General features: G+C 32.6%; 2 protein-coding genes across 2 annotated transcripts; both read right to left on the reverse strand.

The window, feature by feature from the left end:
• Nucleotides 1–4,784: 4,784 nt before the first annotated feature.
• On the reverse strand, nt 4,785–11,758 carry LOC139086008 (nose resistant to fluoxetine protein 6-like). The gene is made up of 8 exons (XM_070634273.1): nt 11,283–11,758; nt 10,956–11,173; nt 10,575–10,792; nt 10,414–10,487; nt 10,215–10,341; nt 9,009–9,910; nt 8,714–8,859; nt 4,785–6,624 (listed from the first exon to the last, which is right to left on the reverse strand). Exons 1-8 carry the CDS (start codon nt 11,560–11,562, stop codon nt 6,493–6,495), a joined length of 2,097 nt encoding a protein of 698 aa, XP_070490374.1. The 5' UTR covers nt 11,563–11,758; the 3' UTR covers nt 4,785–6,492.
• A 1,840-nt stretch (nt 11,759–13,598) lies between these two features.
• Nucleotides 13,599–15,441, reverse strand: Ada (adenosine deaminase-like protein). The gene is made up of 5 exons (XM_070634850.1): nt 15,299–15,441; nt 14,896–15,227; nt 14,381–14,706; nt 14,107–14,255; nt 13,599–13,962 (listed from the first exon to the last, which is right to left on the reverse strand). The coding sequence occupies exons 1-5, from the start codon at nt 15,329–15,331 to the stop codon at nt 13,768–13,770; spliced, it is 1,035 nt and encodes a 344-aa protein (XP_070490951.1). The 5' UTR covers nt 15,332–15,441; the 3' UTR covers nt 13,599–13,767.
• Nucleotides 15,442–15,866: the final 425 nt, after the last annotated feature.

Raw genomic sequence — 15,866 nt, forward strand, 5'->3', positions numbered from 1 at the left:
ACATCTCAGCCTAATTTTGAGGCTGCCATCCTTCAGATAAGATGCTTTCTATCCTGTCCTTATACCGGCAAATAGCTTCATCGTCAGCGGTAAATTCATTGATATAACGGAATACCACGTGAAAATATACAATTGACATTTGGTCATCAGACCTTGACATTCGGAATCAGATTTCGGCATTAACAATTCCACAAATATTCTAATTCAGTGGAAGTTAACATTTGTGTCAGGACACATTTCAGCATTTTTTCAACACACCTGACATCTTTTGCAACACATGATGGTGTCGTGAAAAACAGGTTGCGCAACAACAGATACTTTTGACCAGATAAATAACGATATTTGAGATTGATAGCAGATAGCTTCCTAGCTTCTTGAGCTTGATATCAAGACTCTTCCCAGTTGACTATGACACCTAGACTTCCTATTGTAATTTCTTGAACCGGATAGCAATACTTCCAAGTATTTCAAGATTTGTCATTGTCACATTGTTGTCATTTTCCTTCAAAAATGTGATTCACCACAGCTAATATATTAATTTATACCGTTTTGCTTAATCTGCCAGTGTTTTTCCTCATAAATTTTTCGCATAGCGAAGAAGTCCTAATTAACATAAGAACTGCCCAAAAACTGGTATTTAAAACATTCCAAAAATTCTAGTTATTTCAGCATTGATTTGATTTTAAAAAACCTTAATCTGATCATTTCATTAAAATCCAGATCTTCGCAAGGACAGTTCATGGCTAAAGATTATTTATCGAGTAAGGGTGCGCATTATAAACGTCTGCAGTTTATAATGGGATTAGAACCACTCCTATGATGACATTACTGTCCGTGGCTTACAAAGAAAGGACACGCGCCACTGAATACTTATGATGCGAAAAAGTTCAAGGTGAAGCATTTCTTATATCAGAGATAACAAAAATGCGTAATAACTAGTTTATGGCAAGTTAATGACTAGTTCTAACGTATTTTACTTCACGCGAAACGTGCCGAGTTTGGAACAAATGATCACAGGTCGATATTGCAATAATTACGTACTGAAGAACTAAACCATTCCGCCATCAAGCCACTGCGAATCTTCAGAATAAGAAGTCAGCTGTGTTTGTTGTCAACCTGCTAAATCAAGCAATTATGTACGCTCAATTTATTTCATTTGCTGCTCAAGTGTAACTAAACAAACTAAAAAATGGCTTTACAATTAAAAACTAATTGGTAAGAAGACATTAAGTATTAACGGCTGATCATGTTTAAGTGCTGCATGCATATTTGAAGTAGTTTAAGTAGCGAGTAGGCGTACATTATTAGATATTTAGTCGGCTGAATTGAATGTTTAAAGGATAAACTTTCAGCTATTGAAAGTAAATGCTTCAAAGTGGACTTAATTTGAGCATTTTTAGTGAATTGTCGATGATTATAAAAGATAAATTAGTCAAGTGCCTTTTACTGACGTTAGGCTTGCCGACAAAAATTTAAATCTTCTTATTTTGAGCAGTTTTGATGTTCGAAATGTTGACATTAAGTCCAATAAATTGCTCCAAAACAAGAATAAATGCAAATTATTTAAATAACATTGGATATCCACAGTTATAATTCTTTGGTATTTACCAAAAACAGCAATAATAATAATTTAAAAATTGACTTTCGGCATATTGAAGTTTTTGGACATCTTCTTTTTGTTGACGTCATTTGCGGACCAATGAAATTTTGAATTTTAATCTGAAAAAAAGAACAGGAATCAGGCATAAAATTAGAATAACTCAAATTCTGTTCCACGTGCTGAAGATCGCTTTCATAGTTGAATTCCGCAAAATGAAAAGTTCACAATTTACGTCTTATATTTACCGGAATGCGGTGTTTTCAAAACGTGGATTAACAAAACATAGAACAAACTTGACGCATTTTTCTGTCCTTCTATTTTGTTTAATGAAAATCGGCATTAGAATTTTAAATTGATTTTTATTAAAAGCAATGGAATTATGTAAAGGGGTCGTTCAAATGTTAAGTAACGCTTTTCGTTATGGGGGAGAAGAAATGAGATTTTGTTAAAGCATAACCTGTGGTGAGCAAGGTTTTATTTTTTTCGGCATTTCCGAAAATTTACTAAGACACTATAGTGAGCCGTGGCATACAGGTTGTCCATTAATGGTTAAAATCAGTAGTGGTCAATCTTTTATTTTTCACGGCACACCTTGATGGTTCATTCATATGGGAAGATACTCATGTAAAGTACGGCTGGATAGGTCACACTCTTTGAAAATGCAATACAGCAGAAAGTGTCAATGCGGCAGGAGAAAAATTTGTTTTACAACCCTAGGGTGGATTCCAATAGCCATAAGACGTATTGGAGCTCGAAAAGCAACAAGATGCAAAAACCAGCAATATAGTCAAATGGAAAGCACTTTCTAGTAACCTAGGCTCAACATCGGAGCATAGTTCCAGTAATTAAGTAAAGTGTATTGTGGCAGTTTGTTCAATGGTAACAGGTTTAAACAATGAAAATTCCTGGGACATTTTGTTAAGGAAGACGCCAGGGGTCAAAACATCAATATTCCAAGTTACATAACAAGTGAACGATCCAAACCCAAAATATTCATCGATTGCTTACGAATTTTTAATTAAGTTTAGGTAATTCTTTAATCAAGTAAATACTTGGTGGTTACGACACAACATACTTCGTTCTATGCATTTAAATACCCCAAAAATCCACATGAATCCATGAACTTGAGACAAAAACAAAATAAATCTGACAATTTAATGAGGAAAACAGTCTCAATAATTATGACAACAGTCAGCTTATGCATGCTTAAGTTTTAACTTCCCCACTTTTTTATGTCTTTCATCAAATGTGTCAAATGCCTTAGTAGTTTATTAGGTAAATAGAAATGAGGTACATATTCTGATTTTTTACTGCCCATCATACAATAAAGGCTGGATATTTAAATATCATTTCCACATTTTTTGTACACTGTTGTGTAACATCCACTTTCAGTTTCACGTTTTCATAATAAGTAAAGCTATAGGCTATAGGCAAAGAAGAAGAGAGGAAGAAAAAAGATTAAAATGATAATATTGATCACGTTTCCTCGGCTGATTCTCGCACATTTCTTCTCTAAAATGCTAAAAACAAATGTTGTTTTACATTTCCATAATTATAAAACCGGTTTTGAGGTTCTGACTTTTTTTTTGTTTGTTGCCTTTCGAAGAAATGCAAATTTTGGAAGAAAAAGATGAGATTTTTTGGTAATTTTCACCTGTGTGTAGAGATGCTTAAACATAAAATGAAGAATTTTTTTACTGCCAAAATCAACATTTGAATGCCGATCCGAACTTTTGTTAGCTTTTGTACACCTGGCTGAATCTCTTTTGAATCGATTGTATCCCTTGTAATGTAAATGATTAGATATTTTTGGACAGGAATTTAGATCAGAGGTTGGCAACCTATGTGCCGCGACAAAAAAAAAGGCTGAGTTGACTTGAACAGAAAAGGTTGGTTGACGATGATGATAACTTGCTGACAATAACTTGTGATACGATCATGATACCATATGAGTATGCTCATTTTCGCTTAGGGTTTAGAAGTGCTTTTCGTGATTTTTGAGGTAAACACCAATCGCTGAACTTTGGGGAATTCGAAGAGGGTGGATATCCGAGCGACACAAATGAAGAAGGCTCTGCCATACAACTTTTAATGCTTTGCTAGACCTTTTTTTACTCAAACTAAATGGAAGTCGTCTAAAAAAATATAAATATGGACCATACTAAATATGGACCGCCAAGCAGAGACGAGAATCATTTGATGTTGATAAAATTGGTTTAATTGAGCCTTACTGTCATTCGGGATAGTAATTATTCGACGTATTTTATGGTTCGATGTAGGAACGCAGCTTATTATCAATCATTAGCATTATTATCAAAGCCACGTTAAAATCAATTGATGACATGTTAATGTCCAGTTTAGTCGGGTTTAGTCAAGTTGATGTCTTGTTAACGTAGTTTTGTCAACTCGCGACTTGCGTTTTCTTTTGGGAATCATTTTGTCACAATAGCTTCGTTGACTTATTTTGCTTATTTTCGTCAAGCAGCCTCTCCTTCCTCTTCCTTGGCGAAGGCGCTCGAGGGCGGATTGCCTGATTCGTCAAAAGATGGATTAGTCACTCCTTCAGTGACGCTTCGAATTTACTGATTAGATGTGACAATATCCGAAGCTTGGTAAATTAATTAAATCTCATCTTCGAAAATTCCAGTCTAACATTATTTACATTCCAATCACTTCCAACTCCAAGTTTATAAACCCTGCTTTAGATAAGCGAAACATAAAACGATCAAAACCAAAAAGTAGGCCATTTGTATATATCATCAACAAGTCGATATTTGCCTCTCTGTTTTCGTTTTGAATTCAATCGAATATTTTTAAAATTATCTAATATGTATCTGTAAAAAGCAGCAAAAAGCTTTCATCAGATATCCGAATCGACAAAAAAGTTTGTAATTTGAATTAAACATTTATGAAGTGTAATCAAGGTGAATTTTTGGATTGTAATTTAAACTTTGGCACTGATGAGAGATTATAAGTGCATGAGCAGGGTATTTGAATATAATTTTAGTCATAAGGCACAGCATGACTGTTTATATAAATTTACAGAGTTACTAATTATAACTTCACGCAAAAAAAATGAGAGACAAAACATGACCATGTAATTTCTAGGAATGAACACACTAAATTTACCTGCAAATATCCAGACTTCATTCTGAAACTAGATATCCGTGTATTCAAAAAGTCATTTCTTTATCATTCTCGTAGATTTCTACATCTGAATTGTTTTATTCTTATATCTTCTTCCAAAAATCTTTTATATATACATTTTCACTCATGGGTCGTTCATTAATGATTTCACCATCAATTTTGGATTTTGTCTGTGGAACTAGAACTCGAATTGGACTCTGGATTTATATGGTTTTGTTGAAGCTTCTACGAAAAAGAAGCGTTCATAAATATGGACAGAGAATTTCCCGGAAAGCACAAGGGGTATAAATGGCCGAAAATCCGATCCAAGGCCACCGTGACTCTGGCATCAAGCCAGTTTCGATTAAATCCTGCCTTGTCATATTCAGGTCGACCTCAGATCACTAAAGTCGGTCTGAGGACGAATTTTCTGTCATTTCTACCTGATGTGCCTTCCGGGTTTGCATGTTTGAAAACGAGGATTTTCCAATAAACAGTGACTAATAGGGTAATTGCCGTTATACATTAAATTTTAATGGACTTCGCGAGACAATGCTAATGAGAGAATTCTTATATCTTATTTTGCTCTTGTCATAAACGTTTATTTAAATCATCACACGACCTCATTATGGTGTGTAGAGAAACGTAGTCGATTCTACCAGTCCGTGAGTAAGGCCACAGACTGAGTCCGAAACTCACCAGAAGTCGATCTCTCAATCATTACATAGAAGGCTGTTGATATGACAAAAATTCTCAAAAAGCTCACAACACTACTATCATCAAATATTAAACATCATTAATGAACGACCCTTATAAATTCCCAAAGATATGCCAAAAAATGACACGTAGCAAATTTTTAAAGATGACAAAAAATAGAAAGAAATGTTCTTCGTTAAAAAAATATTATCGTGATTGATCAGTTAATTCAAAATTAGCATTTTCGGCTAAAAGGTGTTCTTTCTTGTGTGTCACATAAGTATGTGTTTGTGTGATTCGTATGGGAAGTTATAGGAGTATAAAAACTTATGATTTATCCAATAAAACTATTCATCGTTTTTGTATCAGCATATCCTCTCAAAATGAGAATATTTTTTAGATGATTTTTATGCTAATATTAATTCTACCTATTTCTTGCCGTTATGAAGGTAGGCAAAAAATTTAAATATCAAAGGGGGTCCAATGATGGAATTTTGAACTGTAAAATATTTTGCATTGTTAAGTGCAGACATTCCCGAGTGACACAAATGAAGAAGTTGCTCTAAGTCTCTTATTAACACCATTAATGGAAGTCACCTCTGTTTGATGTCCATATAGCTGTCAAAAATAGGCGGCTTCCATTTGATGGTTCAAAAGAGGTTCAGCAGAGCCTTAAAAGCTATGTGATGAAGCTTCTTCATTTGTGTCGCTCGGGATTCTGAAATATCAACTTAAATCTCAGCATCAACCATCGGACATGCTCAATTAACCTTCAAAAATGCAAAATCTTGTCTAAAACTTCAAAATCCCATCAATGCACCCCCTCTATTTTTTGTTAAATAAGTCTTAAAGTCTAGAGTTGTCTAACTTATTGGTGATTGTCTTATGTAAAACAAAAGATTATATATTAAATATAATCATCATACACAGCAGAACTCTTCTAATGACTTAGAATGTTTAAAAGCTAATAAAAACTTAAGATTATATTATATACATGCTGTATTTCTCGTACAGGTTCCCAAAATTATTTTAGACTTGTGAACGGAAAATCGGCAGGAATATGGCATCAATTAGTCAACCTTCTTCACTGTAACTACTTTTTTGTCGAATATAAGTTTTCGTATGTTGTTGAATGGTGCTTCAATCAATAAATGCAAAATAACCGAACATACGAAAATTGTTGTCAGCTCTTCCACGTTATACTGTAAAGATATATAAAAAAAGATATTTTATGAGATTGGCCAATTTGAGTCAATTGATTCACACTTTCTTAATTGTTCCTCACTATTCAATTGAATCTAATTATATGAATGAATGAGAGCTATCTGCAATTCAGTTCAATAGTCTTAAGTATGTATTAATCTAATTTATTGAATATCAATAATTGAAAGTCAACATGCTAATGAGTTATTCATCAGATTCTATATTTTTTTAAACTGCGAAATATCATCTCAGACTTTATTTTTTTGTGTGCAATTTAAGAACCTGTCATTCATATTTAATTTATGTCAATAACTTTTAATTGCTGTTATTCACGTGCAGCTTCGTTGTTGAACATTTTATGGGACAATATTTACTCAAATAGCTAAGCGGATATTCAACCAATTCTGTGTATTTGTTGAGTTCTTGTGATTCTTTTCGGTATTCTAATACATCTTTTAATAAATAAAATAAGATCTAACGCAGACATAAATGTTATGCGTGATGATATTAATCTGTGACCATAAGATATGAAAAAAATGTGAGCGTATCCTACAAGGTCGCAATAAAAAAAATTTTTTGCCGGCTAAAAAACTAATAAGATGTGGAAACTGTTGATTGATTGACCAAAAGTTTTATTGACATTTCCTTTCGAAATTTGACCGTATTTCAAGTTTAAGGACTAATTTGTTATTAATAGATTCAAAATTCGAAGGTTTCGATTAATTATTCTATGACCATCATTTTTTATGCAGTTTTGCATGACGCCAATTAGTCATTAAAAATTGATGACAAGGGGAACCGTGATATCAATTAAAAATGCATTAAGTATTAATTTTTGCATTAAGTAACAACTAAACGGCTCCTTTATCCTCTACATTTGTCACCTTAAGGAACTAAAAGTTAGAATCTATAGGAATTATTAATCTCAGATCTCGATATTTGTGCATTTAAAGCAATTTTTGTAGAATTACACGATCTAAAGCAGTGTTGTTGAAAGCTTTGTGTTGCACACTGATGTGACGTACAACAAGCTAAAGTATGTAAAAAGCTTCAAAAATTCCAAACGACAGTGATATTAAGGAATGTATCTCAATCTTTTTCGATCGCAACACAAGAAACCTAGATGAACAAGTGTGCATATTGTGTGTCTTGATACTTTTCGTGGGTTTCGACAGCACACTAGCGTGTTGCGATACATAGAAAATAGTGTAGGGTATGCTTATAGCTAAATCAGCACTGCGACCGATGATCTGTTACGATGCATATTTTGTAAAGCAATGATCAAAGTCAAAGCAGTCTGAATAGTCAAGTTCAGGAAGAGAAAGGTCGCCGAATTGATGGAAATACGATCAGTCATAACACAAATCTTAGCAATCACTGCTCTAATATATGCAAAGCATTATACTTTTAAAATTCATAAAATCTTAAATTGCACCTTCAAAGACTGACCAATTTAGATCCATTTGGATAAGAATGATGCACACAAAAAAAAAGTCACAAGTTATTAATTAACGAATTTGTGCAAAAAATGCGCATTCAAAAATGCAAATTAAATTTGACAAAGATATAATAGCAGTTCCTGTATCGATTTGGAATCTATTAATTGCAAAAAATATTTATTGCATATAATCCCGAGCTACAAGTTTGCATAACATTCTGACAATAAAAATGTTGAATCATTTGAGAATTGTTAATTGACAGGAACTCGTGGTCTCTAAATATAGATTTATGACTTACTCATTAAAATCATTATCATATAAATCGTGAAACTGACGAGAAGCTGTTTTCATGCAAATTTTTTCGTAATTATCATGACAATCTAATGACAGATATATATTTTGAGTCAGCAAGACCAAATATGATAATAAGTATCGTGTGACTTATGTACTTTTGTAAAAATATTCACGAAAATTTGAAGGTCATCAAGACTTAACTTTTTTATTATGCAGATTCTAACGAAAATGCAGAAATAAGCTCATTTGCATTTAAGATTTGCTGAATCAAGTCGTAATTTAAGAAGAAAAAATCCCAAAATATCAAATGGCAATCAGAATATTAATGGTCCCAATAAGGATACAGCCAACTCACCATAACTTTCCAAAACTCGAAATATTCTGCATTCCGCACCTTGCCGACATTATAAAAGAATATTGGAAACTGCGTGAGATACACAGCAAAGGCAATTTTGGTAAAGAATCTTTGAACTTTTAGTCTGAATATTTGCACAACTGGACCTGAGAAATAAAAAGAGATTATTTAAATATAAATTCTTTCAAGCAGTCAACCAGCTTCAATTCCATTAAATTCCCAAAATTGAAACCGGTTCCTTAATGCTAATCTGCAGTAATTAATTTTAATATTCTGGTCATGATAATGAACTTACTATTGGACCCCTTTTCAGAGATATAAATTATCCATGCTGAAAACAGACACCATCCTGCAGGTGCAAAAGCTGCATATATTCCCGATTCTAATTTATTATAAACATGATCGGGAAAATTTAGACGTATTGATGCAATGGAAGTGATCACAAATGATAGGAACCCAAGTGTCCATCCAAGACGAACTATTTTGTCAGTCGGAATGTAATTCTTATGCTTTCTTAAGTAATAACCAAGAAGCATTCCCATTGCATAGACCGTAAATCTGAACGGTGGTATGATATACATTCGGTCGGCAACTTCAGCTATTTTCTGTAGTGTAATGCCGAAAAATATGTGGATTGATAGCTCATGAACGATAGTTACATAAAATCGTGCAACTGTCGACATAAGTGCGAGTCCTATAATTAATTGAAGACCTCTCTTTGGATACTTGTATAAAATTGGTGTCAATATTGTTGCTGCAATAAATAGTTGCATGTCGATTCCAACATGATGTGTATTTGTCAAACAAATTGAATTGTAACCGAACCAATTCTGAACGAACAGCATATTTCTCCACCAATATTTCTTGCATATCTCAGCGTGTGATGTCACAACTAAATTCCACATTGGACCTGATCCCATCAGTGGCAGTATAAAGGTACAAAATAAAATCAGGAAGATGACAGATGGAATGATTCTAAAGTAACGATCAAGTATTTCACGCCATAGCTTAACTTGTTTGCCCTTTTGTAAACGCCCATAAAACGTATAGACTGTTAGACAGCCGCTAAGCATGAGAAATACATCTGTATATAAACTGGCTGCTGATGCGTACACTAATAAAAATGGATTCGCCAACCGCTTCGTCATTTCGGAACGATTTGTAAATGGATTGAAGAGAATACTCATTGATTTGTGTCTGTGAATTAGAAGGGAATTACGGTATGGTGAGTATTTGAGATTATTAAGTGGATGAGCATGTGAATGGGGTGAAGGTCGTGTGATTTAATATGGGAACTTGATGGATAATTCTGTTATTATCTCTTCAAATATGTAGCAGTCAATAAATATTTGAAAATTATAACGGTTGATTAATATTCAAATTTTTAGCGGTTAAAAAGAGTTGCAAAATTCAAATTTTAAATTAACGGTTTTCCACAAATTTTCACATCAAATCACAACACTTTTCACTCTCCAAACCAAAAAATGACAAAATTTCTTACGTAGCCATAAGCACGAGAGCATTGAGCATTCGAATACCATGAACAGTTTGAATATCATTTGGATTTTCATCGGTGTTTAGTAACTCTTGGATATTTCTTGAAAGTGAAAATATCGTGAACCACTCATCTGAAAATAAATGAGTGCATTATAAGATGTGTCCACTCGTTTGTTCTTGAATATATAATAATAAATTCTTACTTTTTGGCATTTGCGTTCTCATGTCATAAATTGTACTCAAGGCACAAACGAAGAGGATTGTCACGAGCAGTATTCTGCAATAAAATAAATGTTTTAATTCGACGTGACATAAAAAATTTGGCAAGATTTTGGAGAATTTAAAATTAAGCGGCAATATTTACATAACACGTCTTGTATTTTTATCCAGAGCATTAATACTCGTCTCTCTTTTCAATTGACACATATCCTCATCGACCTTGACGTCTATTATAATATCGGTATTTTCGGAATATTCGTCCAAGTATGTCTTAATGCCAATCTCTAAATCTTTTGCACTACATGATGATGGTATGCAGACTGCCCAGTTAATATGTGAGAATCGAGGAGTTCTGTGGCCGCACTATAATTTATAAATATATCACGTTATTTTATGTTTCCTATACCGAGTAACACATCAAAGCTACTTTATGTAGTTTTCATGTCACACCACATGTGGCATGACATGTGTCACTCGGGACAGGAAGACATAAACATTATTTTGTTTTATTATTGTTTGAACCTACATCATCAAAATTACTTTTAAAGAACTCATGTGACTGAACAAGCTTTAACAAGTCCTTAAATGTTCCATTTCGCGATCGTGGCTGAACATAAGCAATGCAATATTTTCCTTGAAATTCGTCTTCACTTGCAATCACATTAAGGCACATATCATAATCACCATATTGATTAAGATTTCCGTTAAATACACCTGATGGAATTTTGGCTGTTGCATCATGCACTAAAAATATTCACATAAAATTGAATTAGCACTAATCACACATGTACATATTACTTGTTATGCAAATATATATATTTTTTATATGTGGAATTAAAAATTTGTTATATACTTTTAAGTGCCCACAAATCCAGCCGATCTAACGCGTCCAAAAATATCTGAAAATCATGTCTGCATGTCTCACTGACTTGTGGATATTTTGTTAAATCAAAAAACGGCGATAATTTAAGGAACCATGGCAGGTGATGTCTTGAAAATGAAGCTTCTGTCAATGAAGCACTAAATGTCACATTTTGATTATTAAAATTTATGCTGCTGTTCCTTAAACCAGTCACATAATTAATCACACTGAACACTAACAAAATCCATTTAAACATTTTGCAATTCCCCATTTTTGGGTTTAAAAATAATTTTTAAAGTCCTATCCGGATCTTTGTCTACTCATTGATTCGACTTTTTTTTTATTCTTTTCCTCAATTCTCACTGTTAAGAACAAAATCACCAAAACTTCTTGTCAGTTAGAATTTTTATCGCGAAATGAAACGCGAAGTCGCGCACAAACGTTAGGTATAGATGTGATCACATTGACGTTTTCAAACAAACTGGTTGTTGGATATGAAAAAGAAGAAAAAAAGTTTTTTGGAAGCAATCATCACAGAAAAAAAAAACTTAATTTTGCCGAGAAGAAAAAAAGTTTGGTGATTGATTGTTAGGCATGTGAATGTAGTAGGCGCATTTGGAAATTACAAATGTTAGGCATGCAAATGGAAAGAGTATAGCAGAGCTCGAAATCGACTCAAGTTTCATATGAATCGTCATTTCCATACAAAATCCGAGTCGACTTTGGGCTTTGGAATTAAGGAAATAAGAAAATTGGATATATTTGAAAATGTAATTGGAATTAAGAAAGGAGCTTAAAAATCTTAATAGGTATAATTTCCTCTTATGTATTTCCTTAACTTATAAATTAATTCCACTGAAAAAATTGAAGCCTAAAACTTATTTAGGATTGAGATTTTGTGCTTGATTAGCAATCTTTGCTTTGACATTCGCGATCACCTTTTCCATCTTTTCATTAAATTCATTTGTTAAACGTCGTTCAATTTCTGAAAGTATTGAAATTAGGAAAAATTCCTTATGTAATAGGCTTACCCCAGTGACCACAAAATTAAAAAACTAGCTAGTAGCAAGCATAAAGATAAGCTTTTAACGATTGTGGTTAATGGGATAAGTAAAGCTGTTCCTTACTATCATGAAGTGTTGAGAGGATTTTTTGGAAATTTTTATAAGTTACGATCACATGATTTCTTTCTTTCTGATCTAAATCTTCTTCATTCCATATTAGACGACGAAAATGAAGATCCATAAAAGTCATTGCAAGTCCATATTTTTTTTCAATATCCTTTTCTATGTAATCACTTGGAAACAAATACAAGTGATCCAAATAATTTTGAAATATTTTAATAATATCACAGAATATGTGAAACATATATAAGTCGACCTCATGCATTTTACAGGAAGTAACCGTGAAAAGTCTGAAAAAAATATTGAAATTTTGAAGAAATTTCCAATTTTTTCTTCTTAATTATGTACATTTATGAGTAATTCGACAATTCTTACCTTTAGTTATGATGTAAACTTAAATTCGTCTTTAAAATACACTTAATTAACATAGAAATAATAATAACAAAAATAACTTGTCGAATATTAGATTCTTAGAAATTCGAAAACCTCACAACAGTAAACATAGAATTGTAAGGTTTTCAATGTGAAAATTAATAAATTCAAATATCTAAAATTCGTTAAAAATATACTTTGTCAAATAAGATTAAAAACAATGCAATTACTCCTGTAATTCACGCATGAATTTAATGTAAGACTGGAAATCAAATAGGTGTGAAAAATTGTAATCTTACCGTTCCATAAGCGTAACAAACATCCAGAAAATCAAATTATTAATTGAAAATTTATTAGAAAACAGTCAAACTGACCACTGTAAAGCTTATAAAACGAAAATTTATGACACAAAAGTTTGTCTATGAAAATGAGAGTGTCTCATTGTGTGAATGGGTTAAAAAAAGCAATTTCTTACGCTCACAAAAATTTCGTTTATGATTTGCTTACATACATAGACATGCATAAATTAACATATACTTGTAATTTGTGACTAATAATACGACATTGTTGATGAATTGAGAGAGTCAGGTTGAAATAAATGCATGACATTATCCTTAGAACACGGAAATTGTTGGTAAAGTGGCATTTAAAGATGTTAGAACTTACACTTAATTAGCAGTATAAGATGAGCAAATATCAACGATTTGAGTGGCTGACTTGTTTGTATTTATAGACAATCTCTAGTAGGTGGATATGACCGTGCCGATTAAAATATTTTTCTGCAAATCTGGGCCTTTTTTGCTAGCGGATATTTAATATCATGACAAATTTGTACACAAAAATATCATCATTTATTGACATTGACATTGATTCCTGCATAAATTACAAATCACATCTTCCTTCCGTAACGTAGATTCCGCTGATGCATAATTTGATTATATATGGACATGACATGATATGATAAGGAAAACCATCTCGTTCTAATCAAGAACTGCTTTGGCTTTAAATGCCTCAATTTTGTCACTAATCAGTTGACGTTCTTCTGACCTTGCAAAGCTATACTTATTAGCATTCTCCGTTAAATCAATTAATTCAGTCTTAGTTAAGCCAAATACATCAACGCATATTTTGAGCTCACGCGTTAAGCTGGTCGAAAAGACACCATAATCGTCAGTCTGTGAGAAAATATTGAAAGTGAATGTGGTCAATTGTTGTGTATGAATCCATACTTCTCATTTCTCTCATTTTCATCCCATTCGTGCTTTTTTTATTGCCATTGGAATGAAATAAGTGAGAAAAAAAATTTGATGTTGACTTACACAAATCATTACTGGATATTTTCGTATGAAACGTGAAATGTGGTGATCTTCGTATGACTTTACACTCTGACATAAAACATTTGATGTTAGACATAACTCGATGGGAAGATGTTTTGACGTAAATAAGTTCCAAATTTCCGTATTTGATTCTGAATCATTAAAAAAATATAAGAATTAAGCATTTATGAATGAATGGACATGACACAAAAAAATTCTTGGACGATTATAAAAAAATGTGTTAAAATTAAGCAACTCGTGATGAATACATAATTACCTTCGATAAACGTTCCATGTCCAATTCTATCGCCAGATACCATGAATTCTAATTTTTCAAGAATCTCGTTTTCATCCAACGACTCAGCACAATGAATGGCAAAACGAAAACCATCTGCTCGTGCCTGATCAAAAACTTTTTTGACGTCTGTAAACTTTCCCTTGATAGGATCACCACTTAAGTCCATGCCACAAATAAGATCTGGATATTTATCACGAAATTCGTAAAATAGCTTGTAATTCTCTTCAGCTTCTTTAGCGCCATATGAGATGTTGATTGATGGCAAATACTTGACCATGATGGTCGGATGAGATTCTTTACATGATCTGTAAATAAAATTGATGAAATAAAATTTTTAATCCATCGGATTTAAAATAAATCCTAGGATTAAGAAATTGGTATTTAAAAAGTCAAAGTGAATTTCACTTTTGATAGATTAGAGCAGTAGCATGTGAACAAAAGATTGACAGTAAACATGCATATCAAACGTAACACTAGATATAATCGTGTCTCACATTATTTGATCGATGATTGCCTGAAGATATTCTTCTTTTGACATAAAAGCTGTCGCTCTTGGAGCACTACGTATTTCCAGGTATATAACATTTTCTTTTGAAAATTCATCAATCACGCAATATAAGGCTAATTTGACGGCCTCTTTACTGTTGACTAAGTCATGGGCAAGCTTGAATTTATCGAAGCATTTCTCCAACGAATCATCAGAATTGAAAGTGTGGTAAAAAGCCAAATTACTGTCATCTACACTACCCTGGCTCTTTTTCTTCAACTCAATCAACTTTCCGAGTGTCGAATTGCTCAAGCTTCCATTGAGATGAGCATGCAATTCCTGCCAAGAATAAAATTTAACTACTTTTGTATCTTATCAATTTTTTGTTATTTTTATCACGTGATTCTTACGATTTTCGGCATATTCTTGACAAATTCATCCATTGTGACAGCTTTATGCAAACAGAATTGGAATTAGTTAATTAATGACACGAAAAATTAAGAAATTATATTTCAGTTTTTGTTTATATACGATAAAGTTGTTATTGAATATTGCCGCGCTATTCAGGGCTTTTGAACTGTTTAGCACATTTTCTTTGAAAACAAGAGCATGCTAGTGTGCCTCACATTGGTTTGGTGAGCAGCTAGGTCCTTGAATGGAGGTTTTTAAAATTTCTGGATCTTGCCAAAGAAATGTTTACAAAAATAACGTATTTTTCAAATTTGAATATGGTTGCTAAACTAAAGGAATTGTATGATTTTGAGCATAATTTGTATGGATTTAGAAGAAAATTTGTATTGTACTGAAATATTCAAATTAAAATTTAACGAACAAATTGAACTTGTTTAAAAATGCGTTTTAATCAGCTTCAATGTTGACTTTCTTATCTACGAATTTCAATGTCACTCATATGTTTGCATATGTTCAACGATTATCTAAAAAAAATTTCTTCATGTAACATCGGCCTTCATTGATATT

Source organism: Chironomus tepperi, unplaced genomic scaffold, assembly GCF_022539635.2.
Source record: "Chironomus tepperi strain 1889 unplaced genomic scaffold, CSIRO-AGI_Ctep_v1 contig_9, whole genome shotgun sequence".
NCBI lineage: Eukaryota > Metazoa > Arthropoda > Insecta > Diptera > Chironomidae > Chironomus > Chironomus tepperi.